The following is a 17025-nucleotide window of genomic DNA, read 5'->3' on the forward strand; positions in this document are numbered from 1 at the left end:
ACAGTGCAATTTCTGTCTCTGTTCCTGTAAAACACCTAGATGTTATGCAAGATTAAGTCACCCCAAAAAGAAAAGCGTACTTAATGTAAAATGGGGAAATATTGATTGTTTTTTCTGAAATTACGATAAAATTTATTTAAGTATGACATAATTAAAATTACTTTAGATTAGATTAGATGGAACTTTATTAATCCCTCGGGTGGGTTCCTCTGGGAAATTCGATTTCCAAAAAAGCACAGCACCGACAGAAGTTACACATATATATAAATACAGAGACAATATAAATAAAATATACGAAGGGGATAAATAGAATAAATAGGAATAAAAATAAAAATACAAGTGAATTGCACATTTCAAGTATTGAGTCTATTGCACCGTTGACTATTTACAAAAGTATTGCACAAAAGGTATTGCACAGTGAGGTGAAGAGGCACTACAGCTTAGTTGTTCCCAGTTTATGACTTACAGCGTGCTTAAAGTTATTTGCAGTGCAATGTGTCTTTTCTTGTAAAGTATCTGTAAGTATCCATAAGTACCTCCAAATTACATTTAATTACAGGGTAATTGTGCCCTTAGTTGCTCGTATTATAAAGTCACCCCTGATGCTGAATTGAAGTGGAAGAAAATAGATAGCTGACTGTGTTGCTTGGATAAAAATCACAATATATCAGAAACTCTCTAAGAAGACGCTGAAATGACAGTTGTGCCAAATGTCTGAGATTTGGTTCTTATTAGGTGTACTTGTATGATTAATACTGGTCGCTGAATAGCTTATTCAGCTCTTGTTGTGAAGGAAAAGTTAGCTGGACCCTAGAGCAGTGGATATTGGATAGGTTGATCATACGGTTAACAGACAGCCTTTAGTTCTCATATCCACACCTCTGAAAAGGCTCCAGAGAAACCTCACCACTACTACTCTTCATGTGAAGAAAGTCACAAGTATTAAAATCACATGTGGTTTTAGTTAAACGTTTAGACAATGAAATGAAGAGCTGCGTGTGATCTGCAGTGAAGTAAAGCTAATTTTAGCCTCATCAGTTGCGTACCTTTTATATACTAAACAATATCAAAAGATCAGATCAGAAATTAGAAAATGCCACTAATGCCACAAATTCTTTACATGAATTTATTGAGGAAAATGAATATTACATCACTGTAATGCTGGGATGGTGGAGCCACTCAGGATTCAGGATTTTATGTATATAGTTTAAGCAGCAGGTAAATCCATTAAAAGCTTTATTAGACGTGTGGTCGTGGAGAGTATGAGCTGAGCAGATAAGTTGTCAAATGATGTTAATATGGTGGCGAGGCAGCAGAATGTACAAGAACTTGCAAGAGTGGCAGTGAATCTGCAATGACCGCCATAAATCACCAATTATGAACATGCACTGTTTAAGTAGCAACATCAGTCACAGCAGTGAATGCCTTTGTGTCATCTATCTGCCACATTTTCATCTCCTATCTGTCATCCTTCTGTGCATTTGCAGAAATGGATGTCCCCAACTGGGACTGTCATCATTCTTCCACTACACAGTCAGTGCTTTTGTTCTTGACGCCTCTAGAAGTTTAGCACTCCTGGCAACTTCATAAGAAAAACATCAGAAGTCATATTCCAGGAGTGCTATGATTAGCGTTTAGATTAAATTACTTTTTTAAGTTACCCATGTGCAGACCGTAGTTCTGCAATTAAGACAAACTAAAAGTGTTATCAATAGTCTTAGGTCATCTTTACAAATGACGTAACTAAGCATATGGATTTGACGTCTTGTTGTTACTAAGTGCAGTTATTTTCAATCTTTTCAAGATTAAAAAGATGCATACTTGATGTATTACGTGTTTTTCCACTACAATGGTTAAAATGGCTTTATCTTAACCACCAAGTATAAATTGCTGTGACAATAATAAGCTGTGATATTAATGATTGAAGTGGAACAAATATGACCCAAGTGTCCATTTTGCGCTGTGTTTGGATAGGTTACAGTCTGGCAGAAACCCAGATGCCTAAAAGCTTACTGAACTGTTATTTAAATTGTTCAAACTCATTGTTTAAATGTGTACTTTTAAACTTCTTTATCTGTCTGATGAAGCTTGTTAACCAAACTGCTCTATATTGTCAGTGGAGACATTTTCTCGTTCTTACACCCTGGCAGACTTTAGTTTTAGTTAAAGAGATGGCCTCAGCAAGCCCTTGTGCTTTGGTCACCTGCCCCTCCCATCTATCAGGTTTCCCTCTGGAGATGCTCCTTCAGCGATGCAGGCAGAGTGAGAATGCTCAGATTAGAGCTTCCTTGGGGAAAACCTTGTCTGTTTAGTGAGAGACTGAATCCCTGCGAGATAAGTTTTCTAATTAACCTGCGTGGCAGCACTACACCTGAGATGCAGGGGAGGCTTGAATGTATCTGCTGCCGCTTTTCACCTACCATACACAACAGGTTCCCTTTTCCCTTCTCTGCTTTGAGGAAACTTGCAAAGGACTGCTTCAGCTAATATTGTTGAGACCAAACCCTCAGGCAAAAACAAACAGATGTTCAATAAATGCTCACTGTGCTTTCTGTTGCATCAAGTTAGTGGGTAAAATTGTTTAGCTAAAATGCTTCTTCAACTACGATGAAACCTGTTTGTACAAATAGAGCACTTGGTGAGCTGTTATTCACTCTTTGTATTTATTAGTTAGTTTCTGATGTTGGTGCATATGGACGAACCCAGACTTTAACCTTCTGAGTCTGATCAAAATCACTACCCTTTCAGCTTGTTCGTGGCCAAAAGTGTCCACCAACAGATTAGGTCTGTAATTTTAATAATTTTTTGTTTTTTTGCCATTTTTTCCCACAAAGCTTTTTAACTAACTCCAGTTCTTTTCATAAATATAAAATAGTTATTACTTAAATTACATTTTTAACCCTTTAAACACCAGTTTGTTTGTCCACTGTACTAGGTGGAAGACAACCTCAAATCTCACAGTTTTATATATTTGCAGTAGGGTTGGGTTTTGATTATCGATTAAAATCGATTCTGGATTGGATAACGTGATATCGATTCATTAAAATCCTGAATCGATTTTTAAATATAAATTTATTTTGTCCAAACCGCCAGAATCTCAGGTTAAACCTCACAAAATTTCTACAACCGCCAAACAGCTAAAACAGTAAATGAGAGCTGGTACACAGATTCTGCACAAAGACGTAAACACAAAACGCGGACCCAACGCATCCGAATCAGTGAGCTGTCGCCTTTCTCACCTGACGGCACATACACACGGACACGCCGTTGGGGCTGAAAGCCGACAGCTCACTGATTTTGAAAAGGTGGCAGGTGCTTTGTGTATCTGCGCTAGATTCTGAAGCTGCAGGTTTTATCTCCCTCCAACCAAAATTGATTGAACCAGCAGAGAAAGTAGATCGAAACTATGATTCACATTTCGCTTCACATAAACATCGTCAGGAATTTCCTCTTACTTTTGCTGTTTTGCTTCCACCATGATAAAATCACACTTCCGACATGTAATTGATTCACATCAACATTGATTATAATGCATTATTTTTGTGCAGGGAGAGCAAAAACATAAAAACTCCCTCTCAGCTTGTTCGTGGCCAAAAATGGCCACCCCTTGTTTACATTTACAAAATGCTATAAAATTAATATATATATAAAAAAAAATAATCCACTTTCATTGACTTAATTTTTTAAATTGGCAGCAGTGTTATTCAGGAAAATTAAAATTTCATTCAAATTCAGAATTTTAACCCTTTAAATGCCAGTTAAATCACATAATTGTAATTATTTACATAGGGATAAAATCATAAAATCTATTTTTTTTTTAAAAAAATAATACATGCAAAATGATTTCTTTTCTAACCATGGTGGAGGTTTGATGCATAGCAATAATTAAAAGTATTAATGAATTTTATGCATCTTTGTTTTTTGTGCAGTGACAGAAAAACAAAAAAATACAAAAAAATGGGCACCTCCTGTTTACGTTCACAAAATGCTATAAAATTAATATATATTAAAACATTTTTCTACTTTCATTGACTTGATTTTTTTAAATTAACACTGGTCCTAGTCATGAAAACCAAACTATAATTCAAATTCAGAAATTATACCCTTGCATACCAGTCAGATTACATATTATTACTACGCTTTTGGGTGAAAATAGCAATGTTCAAAGTTCACATTTTTTAGCATATGAATGATGAAACCTCTTTTTTTTTTTTTTTTAATCATCATTGCAGGGCAGTACCAGTAACAGTAACAATTATTTATTTTTACGTTATTTAATTTTTTTGGATGAATGGCCAAAAAGAAAATCACACATGGTGTGCTAGTGGCCAGAAAGGCAATTTAATGACCAAATAACCACAAAAATGATCAAAATTTATATTCCAGTGTGTGTGCTTCTGTATGCATCCTCATTAGCAGCAAGATGTGCTAACCACAGTAGAGTGGTTTTTGTAGGCACACTTTCTAAACCTGAGGGGCTGCTGTTCCTGGAGGTGCACCTTTTGCACCTTCTTCTCATTTTGATGGTGGGGTGTGGGTCACACTCTGGTTCAGACTACTGTGTCTTGATATCAATGGCAGAAATGGTTGAGAATCAGGGACAAGGGTGTCCGGAAATTGTCGAGGTCACCAGCATGTGCCCCAGCTCTCCCAGGATCACTCTTCATTTGTAGGTTGTAGAGGACTCCCCCACTTCAGTGAAGTTGTTTCCAGTGGGACAAAGGCATTGTATCCCAAGACATCCAGGAGATTGGAGAAAAGAGCCATCAGCCATCAGTTAGTTTTCCTTCTACAACTCAAGGTGCCAGCATCCTCTCTAAGTTATCCAAGCTGTATTTGTGCCTATTGTAGTCCAGGATTGCTTCTTGCTTCCAGGCTCCCTCTAATCCCCATCACTAACTGCTGGTTCCTTGTGCGTTGTGGTCAAAAGAAGCACATTCCTCTGTTGCTTTAGCATGTGGGATATCGCCGTGGTAGTTTTGGTGAAGCCAAAGACAGACAACAAAATCTTCCACTGTTGCAACTGGAGGAGCTGGGGAGGAAGCTCTGGGTTGTTTCCCCTGTGCCAGTTTTCATCTGAGGAGTTCCTCTGCCAATGTGACCGAAGGAAAGACGTTGTCCTTGGAGCTCCTCCGTCAGTTGGAGTCTGAACCCCATGCCTTTTTTTACTTCCTGAGAACTTCCAGTGTTGTCATCCAACATGCTATGTATTGCTTTATTCTGGTTAAGGCTCACATCTCCACTTCATCTACAATCCTCACACCTTCGCCTCCCGTGCAGGTTCGTAAGGGTGCACAGCAGCTAAAAGACCGCCTTTGTTTTAAAAAAGTCAAAAGTAGATCTCAGGCTGCTAATGCAGGAAACTGCATACAGGGTGAGCCCTGGTTTGATACCAGTAGGTATTGGATTGTAGAGCAGTCTCTCTTCAGTTAGTGGGACCCACACGGTTTTCCGGTTGTAACAAAATAGTTTTATTAAATATTATCTAATAGCAAAAGACCCCCCCCCCCCCCCCAAAAGAAAAAACAAAAAACAAACAAACAAAAAAACGAAAAGACAAAAACAAAAACCCCAGAAGAGGATTCCGGCACTAGCTAGTACTCATCATGGTAATGTGGTCAGCCTCTTTGGAGATTGTCCTCTCATCATCTGGAGAGGAAGTTTCTTCATCTTGGGCAGGTGTCTTTTCTTCAAGGACAGATGACTGCTGCTGTCCTTGCTCTCTGACCAGATCATATAGACAGTGCTTGTAGCAGTGATGACCTTCTTGCCATATTGCCAGAATAAATGATCTGGAAGTGCTACTGCTGTAAGTAAGCCTGTCTGCACCTGCATAAACTCCAGGACACGTTTATAAATAGTGTTTGTTGTCGTTTGCGCTGCAGCTGCAGCTGCAGCTTTGAACTCTGCAAAATGTCCTTTGATCGGGTTTTCTTTTTTTTGGGAGTTGATATTTTGGGTATGGTATCTTTTCATGAAAAATACAAGAGTAAAAGTTTGACTGGGAACCTCAAAGCTCAACAGTCTGCATCGACAGAAATTCACTGCAACCTGTGTAATATTTGATGCGTCATAATTTATTCCAGTCTATCTTGCAAATACATGTTTGTGCTGCAATGTCATGCACAAGCACAAACTATTAGATCCTTAAGATCAAACCTATGTCAAAATTGTGTCATTCTTTTGGTCTGTTGGAGTGTGATAAGCCATCAAAGGCCGCTACTAGAAACTAGGAATATTACATGAGCATCTTCCTTGGGGGGCTCAACCCGGGGTAGCGGTCATGGCCTATTAGGGGCTCTATTGGCTCTTAGGTGATTGTTTCCTCGTGGCTGGGGCGAGGGGAGGGTCTGTGCTGACAGATGTGGGTTACTGACCTGGTAGCCTGGCTGTAAGTAAATCCGTTGGGTATCTTTCTTCGCCTTTAGACAATAATTCTGATGGCAAACGGGACAGGCAAAAAAAAAAAAAAAAGGAATACTACATTAAATTGCTTGTTTGGCCAAAAATGGGTAAATGATGTAATTTGGTAAAAAAAACTTTAAAAACTAAAATTTTCATGTGTTGAGTTTAGAATGAAAGAAAATTTACCTAAATTGTATGATTTAGTACTGTCAATAACAAGGAATCAAAAAAGGTGGTTATAATGGGTTTCAATTGGCCAAAAATGGCCACGATAGAGCCAAGAGGAACAATTTGGTGTATAGTGAATATTATTGACATTATTAAGGAGCTGATGTTGAAAATTGAAAAATCTTTAAAAAAATGTAGACCTTTGGGAAGTTTCATTCCATTTGCATTAACAGAATGGAAATGGTTGAAAAAAATAAAAGTGAAGTGGCCACAAATGGCCAGGATAGAGCCAAAAGTGTTAATCTGGATTGGACCCACAGTATCCCACCTAAGATTGTGAGACCACTGGGCATTCTGTGGGTTGTCAGGAACAGCAAGCGACACAGGCGGCGGAGGAAGAGGAAACAGAAGCAGGGATGCAGAGCTGGCAGTCATGTCCAGCTGCGAAAGCAGCAGCACAAACCCCCGTTTCCATCAATCTACCTCACCGATGCCAGATCCCTCTCAAACAACACGGAAGAACTTTAATCAGAGATTTACTATAGCTGTTTTGTCCAGGAGTGTTGTCTATTGATTGAATCCAGGCTCCATCCATAAGTCCCCAATGCCTAAGTGGAGCTACTGCTCCAGACCTTAAAGCTCCGGGACTGCAACAAAGACTTTGGAAGGGGTGGGGGGTTCTGTGATTATATACTCCAGGTCTGTTGACATAACCACAGAATTATAGATGGTAATTGCTTACCAGACTTAAAGGCCATGTCAATTAAATTCAGACCCTATATCTACCTCGTGAACTAATGGTGGCTATAGTTAACATTGTTTACTTTTTCCCCTGATGCTAAGCCCAAAAGGGATCATAAAGCCCAAAAGAGATAAGGAATGTTACTCCAAATTTCTAAACAGCAGAGACTTCAACAAAGTCTGGCTCTAGAGGCCAACCCAACCCAAAGATATTTATTTATTAGGTCCTGCAAATTATCTGAATTTCCCAAGAATATGGTGGAAAATTCTAAAGGAATATTATTTACCTTAAATATACTGATTAAAGCTTTGTTGAGCCATAAGAGTTTAATATTTGGGCTGTCCCAAAATATGTGCCAATACACGACATAACCTCCAACAGTTCAATGTACCTGTGTCAAGATGTACCATTTGCTTTGGAGTTATGAAAAAACACATCAGACGATGACTTTTGATTCATGGGTTTTCAGTCATCTCAAGATGTATATCTAAATTCGTATGAGCTAAAATTGCTTGGGTTGGTGGGTCTTTCATCATTGAGAGTTCAATGTCTTTCCATTTAGCATGAAATTTTGTTGAACACATATTATTATATAATGTCTCCATAGTCATGTTTCCAGAGAGGAATCACCAGTCTTACTAAAATATCAGATTTGTAAAACAATCCGAGATCTTCGGTCATCATCATATCTCTCCTGAACACCTGAAGCTTCTCAAGTGGATCTCTTCTTGATCTGGGGTGGCTGTAGGTTTTAGCACAGTGTTGTCATCATTTCTCTTGTTGCTTTGGCGCCATCCTTACATAGGTGAGTCCACGACCCCTTCATAAAACACCTCTTTCTTCTGTCATGCTCTCCAAAGAACCTCTTCTTTCATAATTAGTGTTGATGCCGATTGTAGCACTGTCTCGGTCTCTTAGATTCCTCCTTCTGCCTTCTTAACCCCACGTTTAATATCCGCATATTGTTCGTTGTTATCTTTTCTGAAGTCACAAAGCTCTTTCAGGATTATTCAGGAGTGTGGGCTCAGCTGTATCCATGCCTGCTGTGGCTAACATTAGCTCAGTTGAATGGCTCAGACCCACATGGCTTTTCTCTGTCAAGTTATGACTCTCATACTTCTTGTGATAACCTTTGTTTCGATTTTCAAAAACAATCTTCAATATTGACAAAAATAGTACCATCAGGGGTCATTTAAACCAAACAAAAAAAAAACCTATTGGGAGCTCGTCATTCTGTTGTGGGCGGATGCCTAGAGCAGTTCTGTCTTCACCTTCAGGTTTCTGGGTGCCCATATCTCCGCAAATCTCACTTGGACACCATCACCATGGTAAAGAATGGTGGTATGGAGGGACATGGGACACAAGATCAATTGTGATTAAGAATAACTGATTAAATGCAGAGTGGATTATAAACACATGGAGAGTGAAAAAAGATGATTGAAGAAGAAACAGTGCATCATGGGAAGCCTCCAGCAGCCAGACCTTGTATGTGATGACAAAGGTTTTAAATTCAATATTATTTAGTATTTAGCACCGAGCAAATGAAGAGAAGCCAGTATGGGCAAACTGTGCTCTCTTTCTAGTCCCTGACAGTACTCTTGCTGCAGCATTTTGGATTAACTGAAGGCTTTTTAGGACATCCTGATAATAATGAATTACAGTAGTCGAGCCTAGAAGTAATAAATGCATGAACTAGTTTTTCAGCACTCACTCTGAGACAGGATATTTCTAATTTTAGAGATACTGGAAGAAAGTAAATGGACGAAAGCAGTTCTACATATTTGTTCAGTATGCACAATGAAGGGCACATCCTGCTCAAAATCGCTCACAGTGTAAATAGAAGCAAAGGTATTGCTATCCAGAATAAGCATCTGGTTAGACACAATATTTTTATTTTCTGAATTTAGAAACAGAAAATTAGAGGTCATCTGTCTTTATGCATTTAGATTTCTGCCACATCCTTTGGTGATCAATGAAGCTATGTATCATCTGCCTAGCAGTGAAAATGTATGCTATCCTATGCACTGAAGGACATGTCCTGGTTCTCAAAGTGTTGCTAGAAGTCTGGGCACAATTTTTCTAACTAGTACAATAAGGGTAGGGTACAATAACCTCAGTTTTATCTGCAATTAGAAGGAGAGAAATTAGAGGTTATCCAAGTCTTTATGTCTTCAAGATATTTCTTGGATTTAACTGAGTGAGGTCTATCATATGGCTTTGTGGAGATACCAGGATATCATCTGTATTACAATGTAAATGTAAGCTCTCCCTTCTAATAATACTGCCTAAGGGAAACCTCTGAAGTATCTGCTTGCAGGACCCACTGCAAACAGATACTTGTTGGGCTACAAGTAGCCCAACTCCTGGAGTTGAAAAACTGGGGGGGGGAATATGAAAAACCATTTCTGTTTTGGTGGTTGTCTCATTCTTGCCATTCTAGTGCAAATGTTGTTCATTTTCAAAGCATCTGGGAACCCCCTGCTACTTAACTGACTACATCAATATTTCAGAAATTTAACTGACTTGAATACTATGATGAGCTGTGTATTCCTTTTTCAAAGAAAATCTTATTTGTCTTAGTTTTTATAAAATCTACTTCGCAGTGAAGTATAAGTTACTTTTCATGTATATTAAATATTCATCAAACTTTTTGTGTGTGTGTTTCTTTTTTCTATTTTTTGGTAGAAATTAAATACTCCACCAATCTTGAAGGCCCCAAAAGAAAGGAAGCCCAGCAAGAAGGAAGGAGGCACCCAAGGGAAGGCATCTAGTCTGCCAGCGATCCTCTACAGGTAAACACACAATAGCTTTGAGTCATGATGGAGCGAGAAAGGCAAAGGTTAATGAAATGGGTAAAATGTTAGGACGAGGATTGTTTTTTATCCGTCATCTTCAGTGCTTTGAAATAGGAGAATTTATCTGAATCTGATACATTTAGCTCAAATAAGTATTTGATACTTGTTCTTGTCATTCTGCCTATGGGCACCGCAGTCATTTTTTATTTTTATTTTTTTTGTTCAGTCTTAAAGCTTTAATTCAAGGAGTTAAGAAAAGCATTGCATTAATTGGTTTGGAATTGGAGCCATTTTCACTCCTTAGCCATAAAAGGCTAATGAGGTATTGTTGTCACCCTGCCAAGTAGGTGAGCAGGCGGGCAGTGTGGACACCCAAGTTTGCCTCATTCTTGAGTTATCGCATTCAATCTATAATTTTAAAATTAATATCTACTACTAAAGATTTTGTGTGAGTTTGGATTTCAGCGACCTCGACTTTATGATTAAGATGAGAGGTCAGGTTTTCTGAAAATATTGTGATTGTGATAACTCCAGAAGGAAGTTACCTAGAATTTTCAAACTTGTACCATAGGTACAACTGCTAGGAGACTGAGGGGTAAAACTGGCGGCTGCCATTTTTATTTATTCTCAGTCCATATTTTTTTAGAGGCTAAAAACGCAACAGTTGTCTGACAAGCAATTTCATGGTCAGATGAGATCTGTTCCTTGATTATCCACTGACTGATTATGCAAGAAAAACATCTTAAGCCGCTTCCAAGTGTAAGTTGTTCATTTAGTAGCTGTTCCTTGAAAAACCCAGTTTCAGGTCTGAAGACATGTTAATGCAAGTGAAGACGGACATCATTCTGTTTTAAACCCAAAATCACATTTCTATAAAATACCAAAGATAACAGTCTGACAGACTTCTATAATATAAAACTTCACAGTGATTCCCAAAGAGCTTGAGCTGACAACATGGGATATCTCAGTGTGGATGAAGTGTGCTCATGCAATATTTGAGGAAATTGGAGTAGTGCATGTGGAAGTGATGGGTCTAAAAGCTACCTGTAGCTGATAAACAACGTCTGTGAAAGTCTTTTAAGAAATGGGAAACAAAAACCTGACATAGGACCCGACAGAAGCATCTGGCCCTTCAGCTGATCCATCAGCTGTTTACTGAAGCCTAATAAGAAAAGGTCTCACTTGATGGGTGTCTGTCAAGAAGCCCTTCTTAAGGAAGGGAAATGGGGAAATGAGGTTATACTTAAATAGCATAACTGGACTGAAAATCCGTGGCAACTGGTGTTAAGGAGTGATGAATCAAATTGTTTTCAATATGTACAGAGGAGATCAAAAGCGCGATACATCAGTGAGTATCATCTGTAAAACACGGAGGCTCTTTCCCTCTTTCCTGTTGGAATTCATTATACAGTTAGAGAAATTTTGTTATAAAACAAAAATAAAACAAAAAGCAACAACCTTTTCTCATGCTCATTATTTCTCATACTCACTGAAACCTGATGTATTTCTGCAGCTGCGGAATTTGTAAAAAAAACCAGGACCAACATCTGCTTGTACTGTGTGACACATGCAAGCTCTACTACCACCTGGGCTGCCTGGAGCCACCACTAACACGAATGCCCAAGAAGACCAAGAACAGCTATTGGTAAGTTGGGTTTAAGTGGACCCTGAGGCTCTCCCCTAAACACCATGAAAAGTGATCTAATTTGAGCAGCTGACAGCATCCGTTGTTGTGAGTCATATGAGATAAAACTGGCACAAAACAGTCATTAGTGAAAGTCACACATTAACCCCATTTCTCATTTCCTTAAGTGCAATTCAGTTCATTCAATTTTATTTATATAGCACACAACAACAGCTGCCTCAAGCGGCTTTATATTAAAAAGAAGAGTAAAGATCCTACAATAATTCAGAGAAAGCAGAGAGAACCACAATCATATGACCCCCTATGAACAAGCAGTTTGGCCACAGTGGGAAGGTAAAAACTCCCTTTTAACAGGGAGAAACCTCCAGCAGAACCAGGCTCAGGGAGGGGCGGCCATCTGCAGCGACTGGTTGGAGGTGAGGGGAAGACGACAGGACAAAGACAAGCTGTGGAAGAGAGCTGGAGATTTATAATAACCAGAAGCGGCAAATTTACTGAGACTCTTTACTTAAGCAAAAGTACAAAAATCTGTGTTAAAAAATACTAAACTTTTTTTACTCCGTTAAAAGTGAAAAAGTAAATGGTCTGAAAGTAAAAAAGTAAAAAGTAGCTCTTTGAATGACAATTCTACCTATTCTGTTTTTATGCAAAAGTAATTAAATCTTCTGCAGTATTCATATTTTCGTATTTAATTTTTGAATTAATACTAGTACATTAGAATACAAATGTTATTCAAATCCACATTCTAATTTTAATGTACTCATAATGTACTCAGCTTCATTCTATTATGTAGAAAACAATGAGTAAAATAATTTTAAAAAATAGCTATTTTCTGTTGCCTACGTTGTAGAGTGTTAGTTTGTCTCCACATCTGAACAGTCAGGGGTTAAAATGACATTCAGCAGGTGGGAAACTCTAACATCGGTTGTAATGGCTCAGCTTGGAGAAAAGAAGCACCACTCGCAATAATTTTTAATGTGAGCGGGGCAGATTCTTACTGTACAGGCAGATGACCTGCTGCTCTTTTTTGATTTACGCAAATGAATTCAACAAGATGTAAGCAGATGTTTCAGAGCTGTCTCGGCTGATTTCCATTTCCTACACTAACAGGGAACTGTATATTGTGTTTATGCTAGACCAGGGGTAGGCAACCTTTTTGATAACGAGTGCCATCTAAAATTTCCTCAGAAGTCAATGTGCCATATAATTGCATTAGCAATAAATTTAATAACGCTCTATATTAACAGTTGCTGTGCTGAGTGGACAGCTCCTGAAGGGTCGGAATGTGGAAATTTGAGCATTGCTTGAAAAAACTGACAGCTAGCAACGTCCCTCTCACCAGACTAAGTGATTTTTAGCCAATTACAAGTTGAATCTGGTAGTTGGGCTTGTTAGCTAAGATACCATCATTAAGAAGCGGCACAACTAATGTGTCTATGTGAGCTAATTTGCGATGTGCACCGCATTGTCTGTTTGTAAACACAATCAACTAATCGTTACATTAAAGACTGAAGATTTAGGTGTATGATTAAAAAAGAAAAAAATTAATTCAATTAAATGAGTCAAGTCGTTTTCAATTTCCTTAGGCAATGCTCTGAGTGTGACCAAGCCAGCAGCGATGAAGCTGATATTGCCATGGAGACGTTACCAGATGGCACCAAGAGGTCCAGGAGGCAGATCAAAGGACCGATCAAATTCATCCCACAGGAGATGTCACCAGAGCCCAAGAAACATCAAGTAAGAGGCACTGTGTGTACTGACACACTGGAACCAGCTCATATTAGCTAAAATGTGCAAAAGGTTTGCATGCTCTATTGTTCCTCCACTCTAATTACAGTGTATCTCATGTTGTCACTGGCTAACTGACACATTCATATTGATTACAAATAATTAACTTGCGTTCCCATTAGTTCCCTCTTCTTCTAAGGTTATCAGTACGTTGCACACGGTGATCTCACGCATGCAATATAAACAGTGTTACTGCATACAAAAAACACACAGGCGTTCTCCTGGTGGAACTCAAAATAATAAAAGAGAAGAAAATGAACTTGAATCAAAAAGTTGTTCCTTTTTGATTCACTGTGTTTGATGAGAAACAAGAGTAGGAAGGTACAAACCCAGTTTGAACAGACTAAACAGATGGGCTCCATAGAGACATGTTTTAAAAGCAGTAGGTCTGTGCTGTTACTCATTAAAATCCTCAGTCTCAGTAATTCTGATCTCTAGCAAAGATAACATTGTTTATGTGTATAGGTTTTGTGGTTATAAATAGGAATTTAAAAACCAGCATGTCGGCTCAGAAGTACAGTGAGTAATCCAAAGAAACAGAATGTTAAACACTTTTGACTATGTTGCTCAGTTCATTTATTGTTTTTTTTTTAAGCTAAAAGATGGCATATTTATTGACTTTCTGCAACCCGTCACTTGGTCTACTTTTTTTTTTTTAAGGTTTCATCTTTCTGGTTCCAGATGGTGTTGATGCTAAAGTAAAAAGTTAAGCCCCTTGTGATTAAAGCTGGACACTAGTCTGTACACTTCTAATCAAATAGAAATATCAGATTAGATATGACCACATTTGGCACAGTTATTATCAGTGTACATATTTATTTATATATGTATATGTATGTATATATATGTGTGTGTGTGTGTGTGTGTGTGCGCGCGCTTTGTATCCAGGCCTCTAAGGCAAACTTATTTTTGCCCACATGGTGATAGTTTTTTTTGTTGTTGTTTTTTTCCCTTTTACTTCTATTTTCCAAATTAAACAGTCAAACAACAGGTAACATGCACAGAAAAGGAAGAAACGAGATTTTGGGATAAAATCAACGAAATCATATACAGTATTCCCTGTCTGCAAAAAAAAAAAAAGATAATTAAAAAAATTGTGTGATCATCAAGGTTTTGCAGTCTGCTTCACTAGCTAACTATATATAACTACAGCGGTCCCTCGTTATCGCGGTAGTTATGTTCTAACAATAACCTGCGATAAGTGATCCGCAAAGTAGCCGACTTTATTTTTTACAATTATTATAGATGTTTTAAGGCTGTAAAACCCCTCACTACACACTTTATACACTTTTCTCAGACAGGCAGGAACATTTTCACACTTTTCTCTCTTGTTTAAACACTCTCTAAGTTCAAACCTTGTAGAAAAATAAATGCAGTACTATAGAATCAAGCCAAAGGCACCCACTCGACGTTTTGTCGACATTGTTGTGTTTGTTGGGGAGAAAACTTACAAACATACAGTACAGCACTTTAGAGTCAAACTGACAAACTGATAGCCATTGAAGCATTTATATCACAAAATAGTGCATTTTCTGTAAATTCTGTGAATCTCGGGCCGCCATTTTCTTTGTGAGTATTTATTACACGGCGTGCTGCGGGGAAAAGCCTGTTCTAACGTTTGAGTCTAAGGTTTATTTGGAGCACCTGGCAGCTCTTTTTTTCTTCTCATCAGTAAACTCTCTTCATACTCTTTCACATGATTTTTGTATCGGTGGTAGAAGAGATTTGCTGTGTTTGAGTCTGAGGTGGGGACCGGTTTGCAGCATAATTGCATAGTACAGTTTTATCTGGTCTGTGTCAGACTTTTCATAACCAAACCATTTCCATGCTACAGAGGTAGCCCCTCGTTTTTTGACTGCCATATGGAAAAGATATATATAAATCTTATAAAGTTTGTATCTGTCTTGTGTGAAACTTGTATGAAAAGCATACAAGAGTGAAAAAAAGATATGATCCCTAGAAAAAGTATATAAATGAAACTAGTATGTTTTGAAAACTTACTAAAACAATATATGAAAGTGGCCACTTTCATGACTAAATCATATAAGCCTTATATGGTTCACTCCTCTCTTCTTCCTGCTTCTAGAAGATGTGAAAGTGTGTGAAAACTCTCTCTTTTTTTTTTTTAAAGTTTTTTGATAGCTATCTTTAAAAAAAAAAAAAGAAACTGCATTTATTATCACAGACCTCAAAATGAACACAAATAGCATAATCCAAAACCTTGCAGCCAACAAATGAGGTTCCCAGTTTTAAGTGAGAAAAGAGAAAAAAATAAAAAACAAAGCTTGGAGGCAGATTCAGAAGCATCAGTATTTATGGTTAAAACAAGAAGAGAAGAATATGGCTATTCCTAAAATGTCATTCTACTATAATGTTCAAACAAAATCAGAGTGACAGTATGGGAATCCAAATAAAAGTTAGGGGTCATAGTCAAATTAGCGAATGGAAAAGATGCAAATGCAAAGTTTTGACCCCTGAGATTTAGCCTAATAAGATTCGCGTGTATCACCTTTGGCACAAGGGCCCAGTGTGCTCACTCTATTCCCAGGTCACACTCTTGGTTCAGCTTAGTGTTTTCAAGCCAGTTCCAACTTCATCAGATTTTTTTTATAAAAGCGACAGTGGAGGTGCCTTCTGCACCCTCTGGAATACCATCAATTCTAATAATATTACATCAGTAGCATCCTTCAAGGTAAGACGCTTCGTTCATGTCCTCATCTATTTCTCCAGTGCATTTCTCAGTTGTTCCGATGATGCACAGTTTCTTGTATTTTTCCAGTTTAACTCTGCTGTTAGTTCAGTTCAAAAGAGCGACATCCCTGATGTCATGGCTTCCTTCACCGCTTCTCGAATTGTTAGTAATTGTTTTTTCTCTAGTCAATATGTGATCTAGAGGTTCTCACTTGGAATTCAAGAAAATTTTTCATTGGGTTCTTCCAGCTGAGTCAGTAACACAGAGTGGTGAGAAGAGCCTGAAGTCTATCTATGAAATGGGAGTATGTTAGAACTAGAAATGGCACGATATGACTTTTTTTTATGTCCGATACCGATATCATAAATTTGGATATCGGCCGATACCGATATGAATCCGATATAGTGTTTTTTAATCAATAAAAATGTTTTTTTTTAATATCTTGCTGCATTTTGTATAAGTTCATACTCAAGTTTAAAAACAACAACAACAAAAAGAAACAAAACACTAAAGCTATTCTGTTATACCTTTATGCAAAACATACACTGCACCCAAAATATTTCATAGTTCAGCAAAACTGATCAATCTAATAAACTTAAACCTGCTCCATCCTCCCTATTCTGGTACAGTGGGGCAAAAAAGTATTTAGTCAGCCACCGATTGTGCAAGTTCCCCCACTTAAAATGATGACAGAGGTCAGTAATTTGCACCAGAGGTACACTTCAACTGTGAGAGACAGAATGTGAAAAAAAAATCCATGAATTCACATGGTAGGATTTGTAAAGAATTT

General features: G+C 38.0%; 2 protein-coding genes across 4 annotated transcripts in view; both read left to right on the forward strand.

The window, feature by feature from the left end:
* Positions 1-17025, forward strand: part of phf14 (PHD finger protein 14) — a 141065-nt gene that overhangs the window by 44026 nt on the left and 80014 nt on the right. For all 3 annotated transcript variants that reach the window (XM_082521162.1, XM_082521163.1, XM_082521164.1), the window contains exons 12-14: positions 10001-10107; positions 11624-11755; positions 13342-13492. In XM_082521162.1, coding sequence (XP_082377288.1) covers positions 10001-10107; positions 11624-11755; positions 13342-13492 — 390 coding nt within the window. The remainder of the gene's footprint in view (positions 1-10000; positions 10108-11623; positions 11756-13341; positions 13493-17025) is intronic.
* Positions 1-17025, forward strand: part of LOC309698606 (uncharacterized protein) — a 379790-nt gene that overhangs the window by 5325 nt on the left and 357440 nt on the right. The window lies entirely within an intron of this gene.

Source organism: Aulonocara stuartgranti (assembly GCF_965226115.1).
Source record: "Aulonocara stuartgranti genome assembly, chromosome: 22".
NCBI lineage: Eukaryota > Metazoa > Chordata > Actinopteri > Cichliformes > Cichlidae > Aulonocara > Aulonocara stuartgranti.